We start from the raw sequence: 15467 nt of genomic DNA, 5'->3' as shown, positions 1-15467 counted from the left end.
AATAAACACACACTAGAAAATTGCTATGCAAATAGGTATTCGTGGAAGTTGAAAGTTACCGTATTAAGAAAATTATACCTAGGTACGAGAATGTTTGTGAAAATTGGCAGCCGTCTAGAATCTAGTTTGCATTTTGCAAGTATTGTTGGAAGTAGGTACATATATTGGTATGTGTGAGTGATGCCATATCTAGGTTATACTTACATAAGTAAGAATGCCTTACCAGGATTTAAATCAGAGACCGCTGGTTCAATAATTTATAATCGGGATCGCTATTATAATTATCAAATTGCCGTGTGTGACATACATTACATATGGGTTGAATAATCAAAAATTCAGCTCAGCAATCTCTCTGGTTACGGAATAAATACATTCAGATATTGTCTATGCCACTTGTTTTTGTATGAAAAAATCAGATTAGGTAAGTAGCTTCCGTTACTGAATTATTGATATTTTTAGCCCATATATATGTGGTGCGACTATGTACGAATATAATTGGGAGTTTAAGTGCGTATGCCCTTATTTATACATATAATATCGGCATATAACTAGTATTATCATGTGTAATATGTATGCTGCGTATAAAAGAGATTAGCTAGTACCAACACTAATTATTCTAATTAATTATGTATCGCCTCGTGATATCATATTTTACTTAGATTACTTTGCTGCAACAGAATGCTTTTGTTTAGCTGTTTCGGTAACGATTTATTTTTTCTAATGACTAGGATTACATTAATATGTAACAAAGTAGAATAAGAAATACAGTAATGATGTGCTAATTAACAAAATACTAGGAGCGAATAAATATAAAATCAATCAAAAAACCTTAAAATTTGTTAACCCCCAGTTATATACATAGGTAATTATGTAGGTACATAATTACCTGTATAACTAGGTTTACTTTGTTAAAAAATTATACCTAGGAGTTCGGATGTTGATACATAAGAGTTATTTTTAGCACCTTAAAAAATTATATTTATAACTACCTACCTACCATCGTCATTACAGTTATGGTCAGTATTTGTAACTTGTAACTCTTATTGCAATGAAATTAGGTATATAATAAACATACAGACAGTCTAGTTCAAAAGCACTAAATATCAAAGGTTATTGACGCCGAGTCTACGTATAAAAAATGTCTGAGGTATTTGATTAAGTAATTCTAAGGTGTTTGGACACTCATGCCGATTCATAGTACACTTATGAGTGTTTAACACCAAGGTCGACAGCTGACGGCCTCAAGTTAATTATTATTACCGCAGCCATTTTTTTTTTTTATGCGTAACTACATAGTAAAAAAAAAATAGAAGAGGCACTAGTTTAGTACTGAGACGCTAAACACACGAAATACAGTCAAGAGGGCCTAGCCAAGCCTATAAAAATACATGAGTGAAATGCAAAAAAATGTACGTAATTAAGCGCAGTTAAGAAGCTATGATCCGATTATTAGTCTTAACTTAATTGATTCCTTTGTGTTACGAAAATTAACTATGTAAATTGTATTGTACTTAATTCGTACACATAAAAGTTTATACCTTAGCAGAAGCTAACATACTTTCATGCATCTAACTTAAATAAAAGTGGCTTACTTTATTTATTTTTGCATAATATAATAATTGTTACCTACTACATTTATTAATATAAATTACTAAAAGACATAAACAGGAATAAAAAACTAAAACTAACTACAATTAAAATAACTGAAACTAAAAATTAAATTGGTTTAGCTTGTATCTGGGTCAAACAATTTTCAGAAAAAGGTCCCTTCTGTGGACCATATACCTAATAGAAGTTAACGACCCGGATACATTATGTAACACGTTTTTCTTATTCATGTATGTACAAAAAAAATGTCTCACTCCTGTTTTGATTCTCTTGACTTTGCGATGTCTACAGTCTATTCGCTTAATCAAAATACAACATGTTTAAATGTTTATACTTATAAGAAAGTAAGAAGACGGAGCGGAATAAGTAATAAATATTAATAATCCATTCAAACGACATCATGGCCAGGAAAAACCTATAAAAACCCCGATTTCCTCAGAGAGGCAGAAAATACCCTATTGTTTGGTGGGATGACGTCACGGATCTGACGCGTGACACCGATTCATTAACGTAAGTGCCGCTCGTGTAATGTGTGCTATCGACGCTCTGCTTTGATTGTATGACCAATTCATTAATGAGGTTTTTCCTCTTAAGAGTAGTACCTATTTAAAATTAATATTTAATGTGATGCGTTCATGGCCTCTTAGTGCTTGCTCATTCACATCGGTTGCACAATGGATCGGTCACCTATAGTAAGCTTTGGGAGGGCCTTTAAGAAGGCCTGTTTAGTTAACACAAGATAGAGATTTTCAAGCAGGTTTTCATATAACTGGCAAGCAAGTCGCCCACCCGACATGGCCTAATCCTAAAAATATCCAACCTATTTAAGAATTTAATTACATAGGCAAACAACATTAGAATTAAGTAATATAATATTTAATAAATAAGTACCTATAAATACAGTATAAAAATTAGATTAGCCTGTAAATGACCCAATAATAAAAAAATCTCCCGTCCAACATTTCGGCCTAGCATGGACCCCATTACCCCCAGGATTTAATATAACCCTTTAAATTAGAAGAAAAGAAATATCGGAATGAACTAAGCTAGTTCTAGGATTAAATATTTTTTATGCGACATATAACAAAGCACATCTACCTGCATAGATTGCGTAGTGGTATCGGTATGGGTATAAAATATAAATTCCTCTAACTAGTAAATGTCAATTAGCATTAAACACTTGATTAATAGACTAGGCGATAACAAAAAAATGCAGAGTACGTTCAAACTGTTGTTTTATCAGTTAAACGGAAACTTTAATTTGATATTAGTTAACACTGCCATTTGCCTTATCAATGTCAACTTCGGTCTAACAATTGTAAATCATTATATACTTTGTTTATATATATATTATACTTTTTTACGGCGTACCTACATATATAAGTACATATAATTAAATCACAACTATTCCATCAACCGTGACTTTAGACGCAATTAGTACCGACAAATATTATCGCAAAGCGAAGTCGCTTTATCACAATGTTGGTTTGTGTACCTAATGACCAATTTAATTATTTCGAAAATTCTTATTTTTTACACTATATATAACATTTTTTTGGTTTTCATGTTTTAAGTTAGGTACCTACATACTTATAAGTACTAAACGTATCTAAAATATACAAGGCATCTTAGATCTATGTTTCATTCAGGATAGGTGATATATCAAAGACAATAAGTGCCTAACACGTGCTAGTATCTACTTAAGGTAACTTAAGTAAGGTAAATATGGGTAAATTAATATTCAGCAGGGCCAAAAAAATTTACATAATCTTTTCTACGTATGAAAAAGTCCATCTGATTATTTGGCCGGTATAGATATTTATTAACTTGAAATTATTTTTACACTTATTTTACACTTCAATTGTCTCTTTAATTATAGTACTTAATGGTACAGAAGGGGTCAGCCAACTATAAAAAAGCTGCGTGCAGTAGAAGTCTATTAAAAATTATTATTTTCTGGAATTCATTAAATTGCTGGTCTTCTATTTAATGTTCATTTGTAACTTAGGCCAAGCAATAAGAAGTTATAGAGGGAAATGCTAGGAACACAATTTTTGACTCCGTAACTTTGTTTGGACTAGTTAGGAGGTGAACATATCAAAAGTCCCCGGCCGTAGCCCCGGTGCTGGGGGGTAGAGGGGGGTAAGAAGGTCGAATTTTTCGGTTTTTCATTGATATCTTGGAAACTTTGCGTCTTAGCGACATGACTACTAAGACAAACCGAAAGCTGATAAAATTAGTTACAAGTTTTATCCAGTCAAGTTTTTCGATATCTTGAACAGTTTTTGAGATACCCGCTCTTGAAAGTTTATTTAGGGCTTTCAATTTTATCTTGATATCTACATTAGTGAAGCTGCTAGGCCGTGTTTGGTATCATTTTTGTATAAATCGGGGGTGCTGAATTCATTTTTGGTATCACATTGACACCATTCCTAAGAAAAAATATATAAACTTTAAACAAATAACTTTTTTTTTAATTCCTCTTCACGCTTAAACCGCTCAACCGATTTAATTGAAATTTAGTATACAGATATTTCAAGTCCCAAGACAGGACATAAGATACTTTTTATCTCAATAATCATCCTTTAAAGTTGTGAATTGGAGTATGGGGGGAATTCAACTTCGTCGACGAAACTGAATTCCTGAGATTAATACTGCTTAAGGTAAGGTTTGAAGTCATGTTTGATATCATTTTCATCTAAATCACAGATGTATACCATCCTAAATTTCATCTAAACCGGTTCAGCGGTTATTGACTCCCCATACAAATTTCCACCCCACTTTTCACACCCTCCAAAGATGCTTTTGGTTATAAAAACTATCCTATGTCCTGTGTCGAGACTGAAACTATTTCTATAGCAAATTTCAACGAAATTGGTTCAGCGGTTTAAGCGTGAATAGGGATTTTCAAAATTATATTTTTTTTAATTTTCGTTTTACTTCGGAATAGTGTCAATGCGATACCATAAATGAATTCAGCGCCCCCGATTTATACGAAAATGATACCAAACATGGCCTAACAGCTTCACTGATGTAGATATCAATATAAATTTAAAATCCCTAAATAAACTTTCAAGAGCGGGTATCTCAAAAACTGTTCATGATATCGAAAAACTTGACTGGATAAAACTTGTAACTAATTTTATCAGCTTTCGGTTTGTCTTAGTAGTCATGTCGCTAAGACGCAAAGTTTCCAAGATATCAATGAAAAACAAAAAAATTCGACCTTCTTACCCCCCTCTACCCCCCAGCACCGGGGCTACGGCCGGGGACTTTTGATATGTTCACCTCCTAACTAGTCCAAACAAAGTTACGGAGTCAAAAATTGTGTTCCTAGCATTTCCCTCTACAACGTTTTTTGAGCATTCATTTCCTGACCTAACTAGAAATAGAGAGCCGCTAAAACATACGATACGGGCACCTATTATGCGAATTAGTCACAGATGATTATTAAAATAGAACATTTATAATCGTAATATTTATCTTACTATGCGTCAACCCAGTTTCCATTAGCGGCAGCGGCTGACCTCGTAGCTTATGCAAACTAAAACTTACCAGTACTTGTCTTCGTTACAGATCTCAATGACATCAATAAGATGCCACCGATATATATCCTCGCCGTACCATCAGTACGATCAAATAGAGACAAACCATGACCGACAGGGTCATGCACAGCGAGCGAGCGTGCAAGACCAAGCTACGCAGCGAATAAGCGGTGATCAAGCTACGCAGAGGTTAAGAGAATGGGTAGATCAAGCTACGCAGAGAATAAGCGAACGAGATAATCAAGCTACGCAGCAGATAAGCGAAAACGACCAAGCTACACATCGGATAAGAGAATGGGTCGGCCAAACTTCGCAAACGTTGAGCGAACGAGATGACCAAGCTACACAGAGAATGAGTGAACGCTCACTTCCCCTGGACAGCGGTCGACAGAGGCTACAAGAGTTGCAAAGAAGGAGGTTTAATCAGGAAGATGAGGGTCTTAGAATCGTGAATATAAATAAAAATTCGGGGTTTCATTCGACGCCTAGAAGAGGTAAGATTAGAGTACCTACATAGGTCTACCACTTGTCAGAGGAGGTTGGTAAAGAATAAAGAAGTTGCGCTGTTATTCTAGTGGTAGGATTAGTAGGAAGCTGAGTTTTGGGACTAAACTTAAATATTACATATTCTATTTCATGCAGCCAAGTTTTCAATCACACTACCATACGTATTGAATTAATAAAACGGTAGACCTACCTTGATTGCATTGAATCTTAAACAAAGTTGCCCTTTAAGCACTATAAACGATTCAAATGCGACTCTTGTAAAGTCAAATGTCTCTACTATGTATATGGACTCGAGGAGAAAAACGAAAAACAGGTTTTGAATTAGGTACCTACATTAATTAGTAAACCTAGGTATTTAAACACGATCTCATCTATTAGTAAATAAAATCTATAACATAATGTAGTCGAGGTTGAGGTCATGTCAATGATTTGTCATGCATTACGAGACATATATGAGTTTGTTTCTACTTATATATATAGTTTCTATATTTGAAAGTCACAACATACTTATATTAATCGAATTAAGAATGACTCACGCTACAACGGTCCGGCCCCGGGCCGGGGAGTCCGACACTTCAGTTTTTTAAAGAAAGCATTACGTGATCACCGATCACCTGTCATAGAATAAGTTTTTGGCAAAAATAATATTTTTGGTACAAGCTTTTATCGCTGGCTGACAACTAATACTCATCGAGACAATTCTAAAAACCCCTAACACAAATTGCGCTGTTTCATCACAGAGTTCCTATGGCCACCTCCTGTCTCCATCATCAGATCAGCTCGATGGTACCATAATATTGCATTGTCATCCGATTTATACATGCATGCAAAATTTCAGCTCAATCGGAAGCCGGGAAGTGGATCAAATTTAACTTGCAAGATTTGATTTGATTACATAGACAGACAGACAACGGTCAGGTGAAACTAAATAAAAGCTTGTAAAAAGAAGTGTCGGGCGCCTATAATAATACCCATACCAACAAAGTAATGTATTATTTGGCTTATGGTCAGTTAGCTGGACGTACCTACTTGATATAATTCACCATATAATTGGTAGCCAATGTTATGCTTTGCTAGTAAGTGGTACTTGCTGTACGACCTTGGTTAAGGTATACTATACACGTGCCCCCAAATTATACTTCTGTTAGCCAACTAAATACTAATTTGCAAGTGACTCACGCCATGACATAAGGCACCGAGAGTTTCATTTACATACATACAATAACATTAGACTTAAGGCTGACTGCTAATTAAGAGTTGCAAGTTTTTGCCATTTAGGTACATATTTACTCGTAAGCGAGTCGAAACGAAACATATTTCGTAATTTAAGGTCGCTCAAACGAGCAAAAAAGAATGGTTTTATGGACAAACAACACAGTACTGATGCAAAACATAGCGGTCAATATCTTAATTAAGGGTATATTAAATTATGCTTCTATGGCATTTTCCTTGATATGCCACATACCTATGTGTAAAATCGTTACCTATACTTAGTAGAACGATTTGTTTGTTTAAATTCGATAAACAAGTGCTTAAAACTAAGAAGTTTTAAATGTACGACTTAGTGAGGATGTTAAGTGCAAACACCTTTTTTTTCTTGATTAAAGCATGAAACTTGGCACAGTTGTTCCTTATATCAAATAAAGCCGATTTCGATCGGTAGCCCGAAGGAGCCCCCCCTCTGGGGCCCGAGAGGGGGGGTCAAAGTACCGCTCCGCCCGGCTTCATTCTTAAAATTCTAACAGGCCCCGTTAAGCTAATAGGTCATATTTGGTATCAATTTCGGATAAATCAATAACGTAGAATTCATTTCTGATATAAAAAAATTGCAATTTGTAGAAAAAAATTTAAAAAAAATTAAAAAATCTAATTTTTCAAGTGTTTAATTTATTTTTTATTTAGTATCAAAATTAAACTGCCTGGTTTTTCTACATATAAAAAATATGACAATAAAGCCTATTTAATGCAGATTTTAAAAACGTAACTTGTCCTTACCTTTATTAAAAGAAAATTGCATAAAAAAAATCTTATATCGTCTCGCGCGGTGAATATCTTTTTACCGACATTTATTTTATTTTATTTTTTATTATTATTTATTAATACACAGTACAGAGCTTAAATCTATACAGATCCCTGCAAAACTGCATCGGCATCGTTATGGACAACATCCGAAGTACACACTCTGGAGACCGATTAAATGTATTGTTTGTTGTTGTAGATCCTTTATAGATCCTATTATAAAGATAGAAAAGTGTACAAATACTATTTTTTATGTGTCGTTCAGTAAAAAAAGGGACCTAGGAATAAATTATCATAGAGCCTCGCGTTTGTATAGAAGCATACTCGTATTTAATTAGTGTAAACCACTCCATGGACTCCATGGTCGCTATTCTCAATGAATAAGAAGTAAACTGTAAGTATTATTAAATATTTTTATTACATTACTAGCTGTGCCCGCGGCTCCGCCCGCGTGGAATTCGGTTTGTGTCAGTAAGCTGCTAAATAAAAAAAAAAATTGTAAAGTACATTACGCTGTATTTTTTTAATTCAAAAAATTATAACTTTTATAATTTCCTGCATGGTAATTTCTTAAAATAATCTTATTGTTTCATACTTTTTAGAGCGCGATTTGTAGTAGTCCGACTACGCCCGACTCTTTTAGTATGAGAAAGTCTAAGTCGCCTAGCTTTGGACCGCGTGCAGTGCGCCACATACGTCGGGCAATTCCCGACTCTTTTAGTATGAGGGCGCCGTAGAAGCCCGGCTTTGGAACGCATTTAGCGCGCCACATGCGTCGGGCTTAGCCCGATGCTTTGAGTATGAGGGTGCCTTCGGCTCCCAACTTTGGCAAGCGTACAGCGTGTCACGTACGTCGGGTTACGCCCGACGCTTTGAGTATGAGGGAGGCGCCCGGCTTTGGAACGCGTACAGCGTATCACGTACGTCGGTCTACGCCCGACACTTTTAGTATGAGGGCGCCGAAGGCGCCCGGCTTTGGAACGCGTACGTTACGCCCGACGCTCTTAGTATGAGGGCGCCGGAGGTGTAACGTACGCCGGAGGTGGAATGCGTACAGCGTGTCACGTACGTCGGGCTACTCCCGACGCTCTGAGTATGAGGGCGCCGAAGGCGCCCGGCTTTGGAACGCGTACAGCGCGACACGTACGTCGGGTTAAGTCCGAAGCAGTGCCGGATTAAGATATTTTGATGACGCGTAGCCCGACGCTTTGAGTATGAGGATGCCTTCGGCGCCCAACTTTGGCAAGCGTACAGCGTGTCACGTACGTCGGTCTACGCCCGACTCTTTTGGTATGAGGGCGCCGAAGACGCCCAGCTTTGAAACGCGTACGTTACGCCCGACGCTCTTAGTATGAGGGCGCCGGAGGCGCCCGGCTTTGGAATGCGTACAGCGTGTCACGTACGTCGGTCTACGCCCGACACTTTTAGTATGAGGGTGCCGTAGGCGCCCGGCTTTGGAACGCGTACAGCGCGCCACGTACGTCGGGCTACTCCCGACGCTCTGAGTATGAGGGCGCCGAAGGCGCCCGGCTTTGGAACGCGTACAGCGCGACACGTACGTCGGGTTAAGTCCGAAGCAGTGCCGGATTAAGATATTTTGATGCCCTAAGCATTTCTAGACCCTGGTGCCTCCTCTCCCTAAGGTCATCAAGATTACATTTTTTTTTTTGGTAAATTGAGTGAAGTTCATTGCAACATTACAGCTGAGAATAGAAATCAGTCACATCATTTTATCAGGAAAATTGTCAGTGCCGCAGCAGTAATGTTCCAACAGAGTACCTAATGCTGCTGCATTCGCCACCCGAATGTCACCTTTATCATATCTTAGGTGAGAATGTAATTGAAAACGCGAGCGAAGCGAGCGGGAAAATTTTTCGATATAAAAACGCAATTTGATAGACAGTTGTACATTTTTACTTTTAGTATGGAAATCAGTCATATCATTTTATCACGAAAATTGACAGTGCTGCAGCAGTAACGTTGTAACAGAGTAATGTTGCTGCAGTCGCCACCCGAATGTCACCTTTAACATACCTTAGAAAGTGATTGAAAACGCGAGCAATGCGAGCGCGAAAATTTTTCGATATAAAAATGCAATATGATAGACAGTTGTACATTTTCACTTTTAGTATGGAAATCAGTCACATCATTTTATGACGAAAATTGACAGTACCGCAGCAGTAACGTTGCAACAGAGTAATGCTGCTGCAGTCGCCACCCGAATGGCACCTTTATCATACCTTAGAAAGTTATTAAAAACGCGAGCGTAGCGAGCGCGAAAATTTTTCGATAAAAAAAACGCCTCAGCGAGGTTGTTTTCATGCATAAAAGATGCAAGAAAGCAGAGCTTGGAATTGACCAAGTGAATTGAATTGGCGAAGTGTGAGCAAGGCAGTAGGCCCAGCTGCGAAAGAGGAAAGCTTGGATTTGGATCCACGCCCAAGTGTAATTAAGGCAGAAGATCAACTTTGCCGTAAGGCAAAGTAATTCAATTAAATTTGTTGATTCCGTACCCCCTCATCTAAACTTATAGTTAATATGGCAAAAACCTTCCTCGGTGGCTATTCATGTCACTACGTATTAAATTCAGCGCCATCTGTTAGTTTACCAGGGTACTCAATAGTGGTAGCACATTTGAAAAAAGTTTGCCCCTCCTTCCTAAGTAGCGCCATAAGATTCAGGGGCAAACTTAAATCAAGCGAGTTTTGTGGCTACCCCCCCTTTTAAGGGTTGAATTTTTATAGCCTATAACCTGGCCGGAGATTGTCTCGACAGATTAGTAAAGTTTGCATCAAAATCCGTTCAGCCGTTTTCACGTGATGCGCGTTCAAATAAACAGACAAACAGATAAACAGATAAACAGATAAACAGACAAACAGACAAAAATTCTAAAAACTGTTGGAACGTGTTCTGTTATCGATTTTAAGTATCCCTAGCCAACTTTTTTTCAAATATCTTCCAAGTACAGACTTTCGACCCTCTACAGCTTTATTATATGTATAGATACCACACTTTAATTTTGCGACTTGTGTATTAAAAAAACAATTCCTTCCCCCGGCACATGAATGCGTACATTTCATCATTCACGTATATAATATATGTCAGTTTCAACCATATTCTGGCCACAGCAGGGTTGTCAGAACAGTTTGGAAACAGTCATCTGCTCCTTGCTTCCATTCCCAAGAAGACAGACTGAGCAAGTTTAAAGAGGAACTAACGTCTGCCCCCAAGCCCCAAACATATAATTCTATCCTGATAAGGCTGCTTCTGTTTCAATAGTCTATTCAAGTAAAGAATTATTTCAGGCATTTTTATTATTATTTAGCAACGGCTTTATCAGTAAGGTATTCACTTTACAAGGCTATTTCACATATCATCATATGAAGTTATAATAAACTTTTGGCGAATGTTATTTATTAGATTTACTGATATTGCTCTATCCTGTAGGAGCTTGAATCCTTGTATCGGCCAAGCTAAAAAGGGTATATGCTTAGATATCACTTTTATACACCATATATTAAATGGGGAACCCGGTTCAAATCCTAGAAGGCATATATTTGTGTTTATCGTGAAAGCTTGTTCCTGAATTACCTATGGATGTTTTGAGTGTATTTATCAAATACATATTATCATATATATATATCATCTAGTCTTATTATCACAAGTCTTATTGAGCTTACAGTATTACAAGGTCGATCGACAGAATGCTTGGAATACGAGTAAGACTCCTGGTGTTTCAGAGCCCGATAGATATAAGAGTTAAATTTACCATGATGATAAGCTTCACTTATAACCACTGATATTTTAGTGAAACTCATTTCTTTAGCACTAGGTAAATCATTTTTAGACACTGTGTTGACAAAACTTCGAAGAGTTATAAGTCCTTATTTATGCCATCGCGAAATTGTGTAGAGAAACATGTTATAAGTAATGTTCCTCGTGAGATTCCGAATACTCCAAGAATCATGAAGAGTCCGATTCATTTCATATGATGGCCCTAGTTGCAGATGCTGTAAAACAGTCATTGCAAGGTATTGATAAGCACAGTAGACATAGACGATGTAGTTATAGCAGCTAGACTAGATTCATGCGTACGAATATTTCCCCAACTACAGGATTTGTGGGCTCACGTTGACACAGTGGAAAACTCAATTATATCACATGTCACTCCATTGCATCCACAATAGGCCAGGGAATTCTATTTTTAAGCCAATAAAATTATCTATTCTGTAAGCTACTTAAATAAACTCTTTTATTTACCCTAAAAGAGTTGAAGTCTTACCCCTGTTTCGAGCATTCAGCTGAAAGGGTAGAAAGTGAGTTCGAAACATGGAACCTGTTCAGAGTTCAGCCATGCTACTACAAGGATCCAAGCTCTTACAAGATGGAGCAATAGCGGTGGCTAAAAGCATTCCCCTAAAATACTAAAATGAGATATTATATGTTCGGTAATAAGTGCAATATTGAAGAAGACAAGTTACACCGGGATATTGAAATGAAGAGTTGTATAATGTTATACCTGTTCAAAAGGGAGCCGTATAAATGCCTCATTACGCGCAGAGTACCGTGTGGTTGATGTTTGGGATCAGACATTAGTTCGTCGTCAAACTTGCTCAGTCCGTCTTCTTGGGAATGGAAGCAAGGAGCAGATGACTGTTTCCAAACTGTTCTGACAACCCTGCTGTGGCCAGAATATGGTTGAAACTGACATATATACGTGAATTATGAAATGTATCCATTCATGTGTCGGGGGAAGGAATTGCATTAATACACAAGACGCAACATTAAAGTGTGGTATAATGTAATAAGTAAGCAGATTAAATAATACTTATAGTTTACTTCTTATTAATAGGGAATATTACGCAAAACTCTGCGTAGGTAGCGCCACTACCACTATCTGTCAATCACTAACAATCTGGGGGTCTGCCGCGAAACAAGAAAATCGAAGTTTCGTTGTCTAATCCCTCTATCACTCTTGCAGTCTTGCATATTCGATAAAGAGGCAGATAACTTAATTTCGATTTTCGCTTTTACCGATAGGCCCTGGTTAACAAACCGCCTTGATGCATCAATGACATATTTTATTGTCTGTGAAAACTTGCCAAAAAACAGTTTAAGGTACAGTATGTATAAGTTAGTTTATGAATTTACTAGAGTCGGTAGTGCTGCACTTTGGCGGCAGAACATTGCAGTAATATCCCCTATTGAGAACAGCGACCATGGAGTCCATGGAGTGGTTGGCACTAACTAAATACCTACGAGTATGCTTCTATACAAACGCGAGGCTCTGTGATAATTTTTTCCAAGGTCCCTTTTTTCACTGAACGACACATAAGAAAATATTTGTACGCTTTTCTATCTTTATCTATCTACAACAATAAACAATACTTTTAATCGGTCTCCAGAGTGTGTACTTCGGATGTTGTCTATATCGATTCCGATGTCGGTAAAAAGATATTCACCGGCGCGAGACGATATAAGTTTTTTTTTATGCAATTTCCTCTTAATGAAGATATGTAAAAGTTATGTTTTTAAAATCTGCATTAAATAGGCTTTATTATCATATTTTTTCAATGTAGAAAAACCAGGCAGTTTAATTCTGACAATAAATAAGAAACAAAAATTAAACTTGAAAAATTAGATATTTTGAGTTTTTTTTTATTTTTTTCTACAAATTGCTAATTTTTTATACCAGAAATGAATTCTACGTTATTGATTTATCCGAAATTGATACCAAATATGACCTATTAGCTAAACGGGGCCTGTTAGAATTTTAAGAATGAAGCCGGGCGAGCGGTACTTTGACCCCCCCCTCTCCGGCCCCAGAGGGGGGGCTCCTTCGGGCTACCGATCGAAATCGGCTTGGTTTGATATAAGGAACAACTGTGCCAAGTTTCATGCTTTAATCAAGAAAAAAAAGGTTCGACCTGTTTTTGTCACTTAGAACCCTAGCTAACTGCCGGCCTAGCCATGGTGATGATCACGCGCTTGCGCCCATCGAATTGCTTTGTGTCTCTTTAAGTATCACTCTTCCATATTACTTAGTGTGACCGTGACAGTTTGTTGCGTTTGTTAGCTACACGAAGCGATAGCGATTTACATGTTGTCTACGGGGCCGGGAGTCACATATTACCTATAGGGTACAGTCAGCAGCAGATATACCTGAGCGGGCAAGGTGTCCAAGAAAACATATACACTTCAATCGTCACAAAAATAAGGACATCTAAGTTGTCATTTTAGCGTAGGCTTTCAGTTCGTCACATATATCTTAACTTCTGAGTTTTTCTTTAACACATACACCCTTATTTAATCACAATTACAATAACGGTTAGAAATTCAGTGGTAACTAAGCACTCAAATTCAAGCTGCTGTCATTAATACCTACACGCACTGCCAATCATGTATGTCAGCAGTCAGGGTGCCACCAGTTGCTAAGCAGTTGTTATTTCAATGGTAACTAAGCATCAACATTTTATCTGTTTAACTTTAAAAAAAATACTGTAGCAGCTACGAATTGACACCTTTCTTAAAGAAGTATTTTATCGTCAAGTGTCAAACTTAGACAATAAATAAGTATTAGGTTCTATGAGAATGATCGGTTTTTAATTTTAACTGTCATAGGCGGCCGTTTTTCCAAACTGTAGAGCATATATTATATGTTAATATATTTATTTAGCCCGCTTATTGTACTAGAATATACTATATACTACTATAATACAATGCTCCGAATCGATCAAAGAACGAAGGAGGAAATAATAGAATTGAAACATAACACGTTCACTGTCCCAATCTGACATGTAAAGCTTATGGCTTTGTAATAGAGGCTAGCCGTGGCCCCACGTGAGGAGCACGGGCAGTATAAAGGTGTTAAGCATATCCAACTATGACTCCTCTGTTTATTTTGTTGGTTCCAACCATGATCCGGAAGAACGGTGCCTCCTCTTCTATAGATGTATGTGTATGCGATAAAACCATCACTGCCATGCATATACCTACGTAATATGCTAACTGTTACCATAGGAATTTACATCAAATGGCATTCCGCAAAGGAGTAATCTTAAGGAACGCCCACTGCGGGTTCAAACCTACAACGTCCTGTTAGAAAGTCGCATTTACGCTACATGTGACATATCTTCAAAAACATATAATATAAAACCACAAATCAATAATAGAAATGAAACCCAAAAAAAAAAGCTGTAATCTCTATAGTTCGTTTTTTTTAGCATTAGAAAGAACTCCGCAGAAGCAAGCATGCAGTTTCTATCAGGCTCGTTAATTGTTAATAATTATTGAATTATCTAATGTAGCATGGTCAATACATATAATTTACTTCAAATTGTTACCGCTAAAAGTGCCAGATTTAGAACCACAAGCGAACTTCTGCGAAGTTCTTTCTAATGCTAAAAAAAACGGACTATAGGTGCGTCCGACTGAGATTTGAACCCGCGGTCTCTGCTTTGAAAAGCAAACGCCTTAGTAACAAGACCACAACGTGCCTTGACAATTGGCTCTAAATTCGGCTTCAGTTAGCTTTCGCTGTGTGTCACTCATTCGTTTTGATGATTCTATTATACCGGGTGTGGCCTGTAACATGAGCAAATAATTAAAACATAGATTGCACTCCTCAAACGGAGAAACTTTTGTTCAACAAATTTTAAAAATTATGAAATATTTAGACTCCCTATTTTTCATACAAAATAAATATTATCTTCAATGGACGCCATCGCCACTCCATTTCATTGTGATTGACGTTGCTTGTCACGCCTGAAACATAACAAAATTCGCAAT

At 37.2% G+C, this 15467-nt stretch overlaps 1 protein-coding gene across 2 annotated transcripts in view; it reads left to right on the top strand.

Annotated features, from left to right (window-relative positions):
* LOC134664364 (uncharacterized) overlaps positions 1 to 15467 on the top strand; it is a 34842-nt gene that overhangs the window by 2459 nt on the left and 16916 nt on the right. For both annotated transcript variants that reach the window (XM_063520942.1, XM_063520943.1), the window contains exon 2: positions 5185 to 5647. In XM_063520942.1, coding sequence (XP_063377012.1) covers positions 5185 to 5647 — 463 coding nt within the window. The remainder of the gene's footprint in view (positions 1 to 5184; positions 5648 to 15467) is intronic.

Source organism: Cydia fagiglandana, chromosome 5, assembly GCF_963556715.1.
Source record: "Cydia fagiglandana chromosome 5, ilCydFagi1.1, whole genome shotgun sequence".
Classification (NCBI taxonomy): Eukaryota; Metazoa; Arthropoda; class Insecta; order Lepidoptera; family Tortricidae; genus Cydia; species Cydia fagiglandana.
This window is presented reverse-complemented; position numbering and strand designations above follow the sequence as displayed.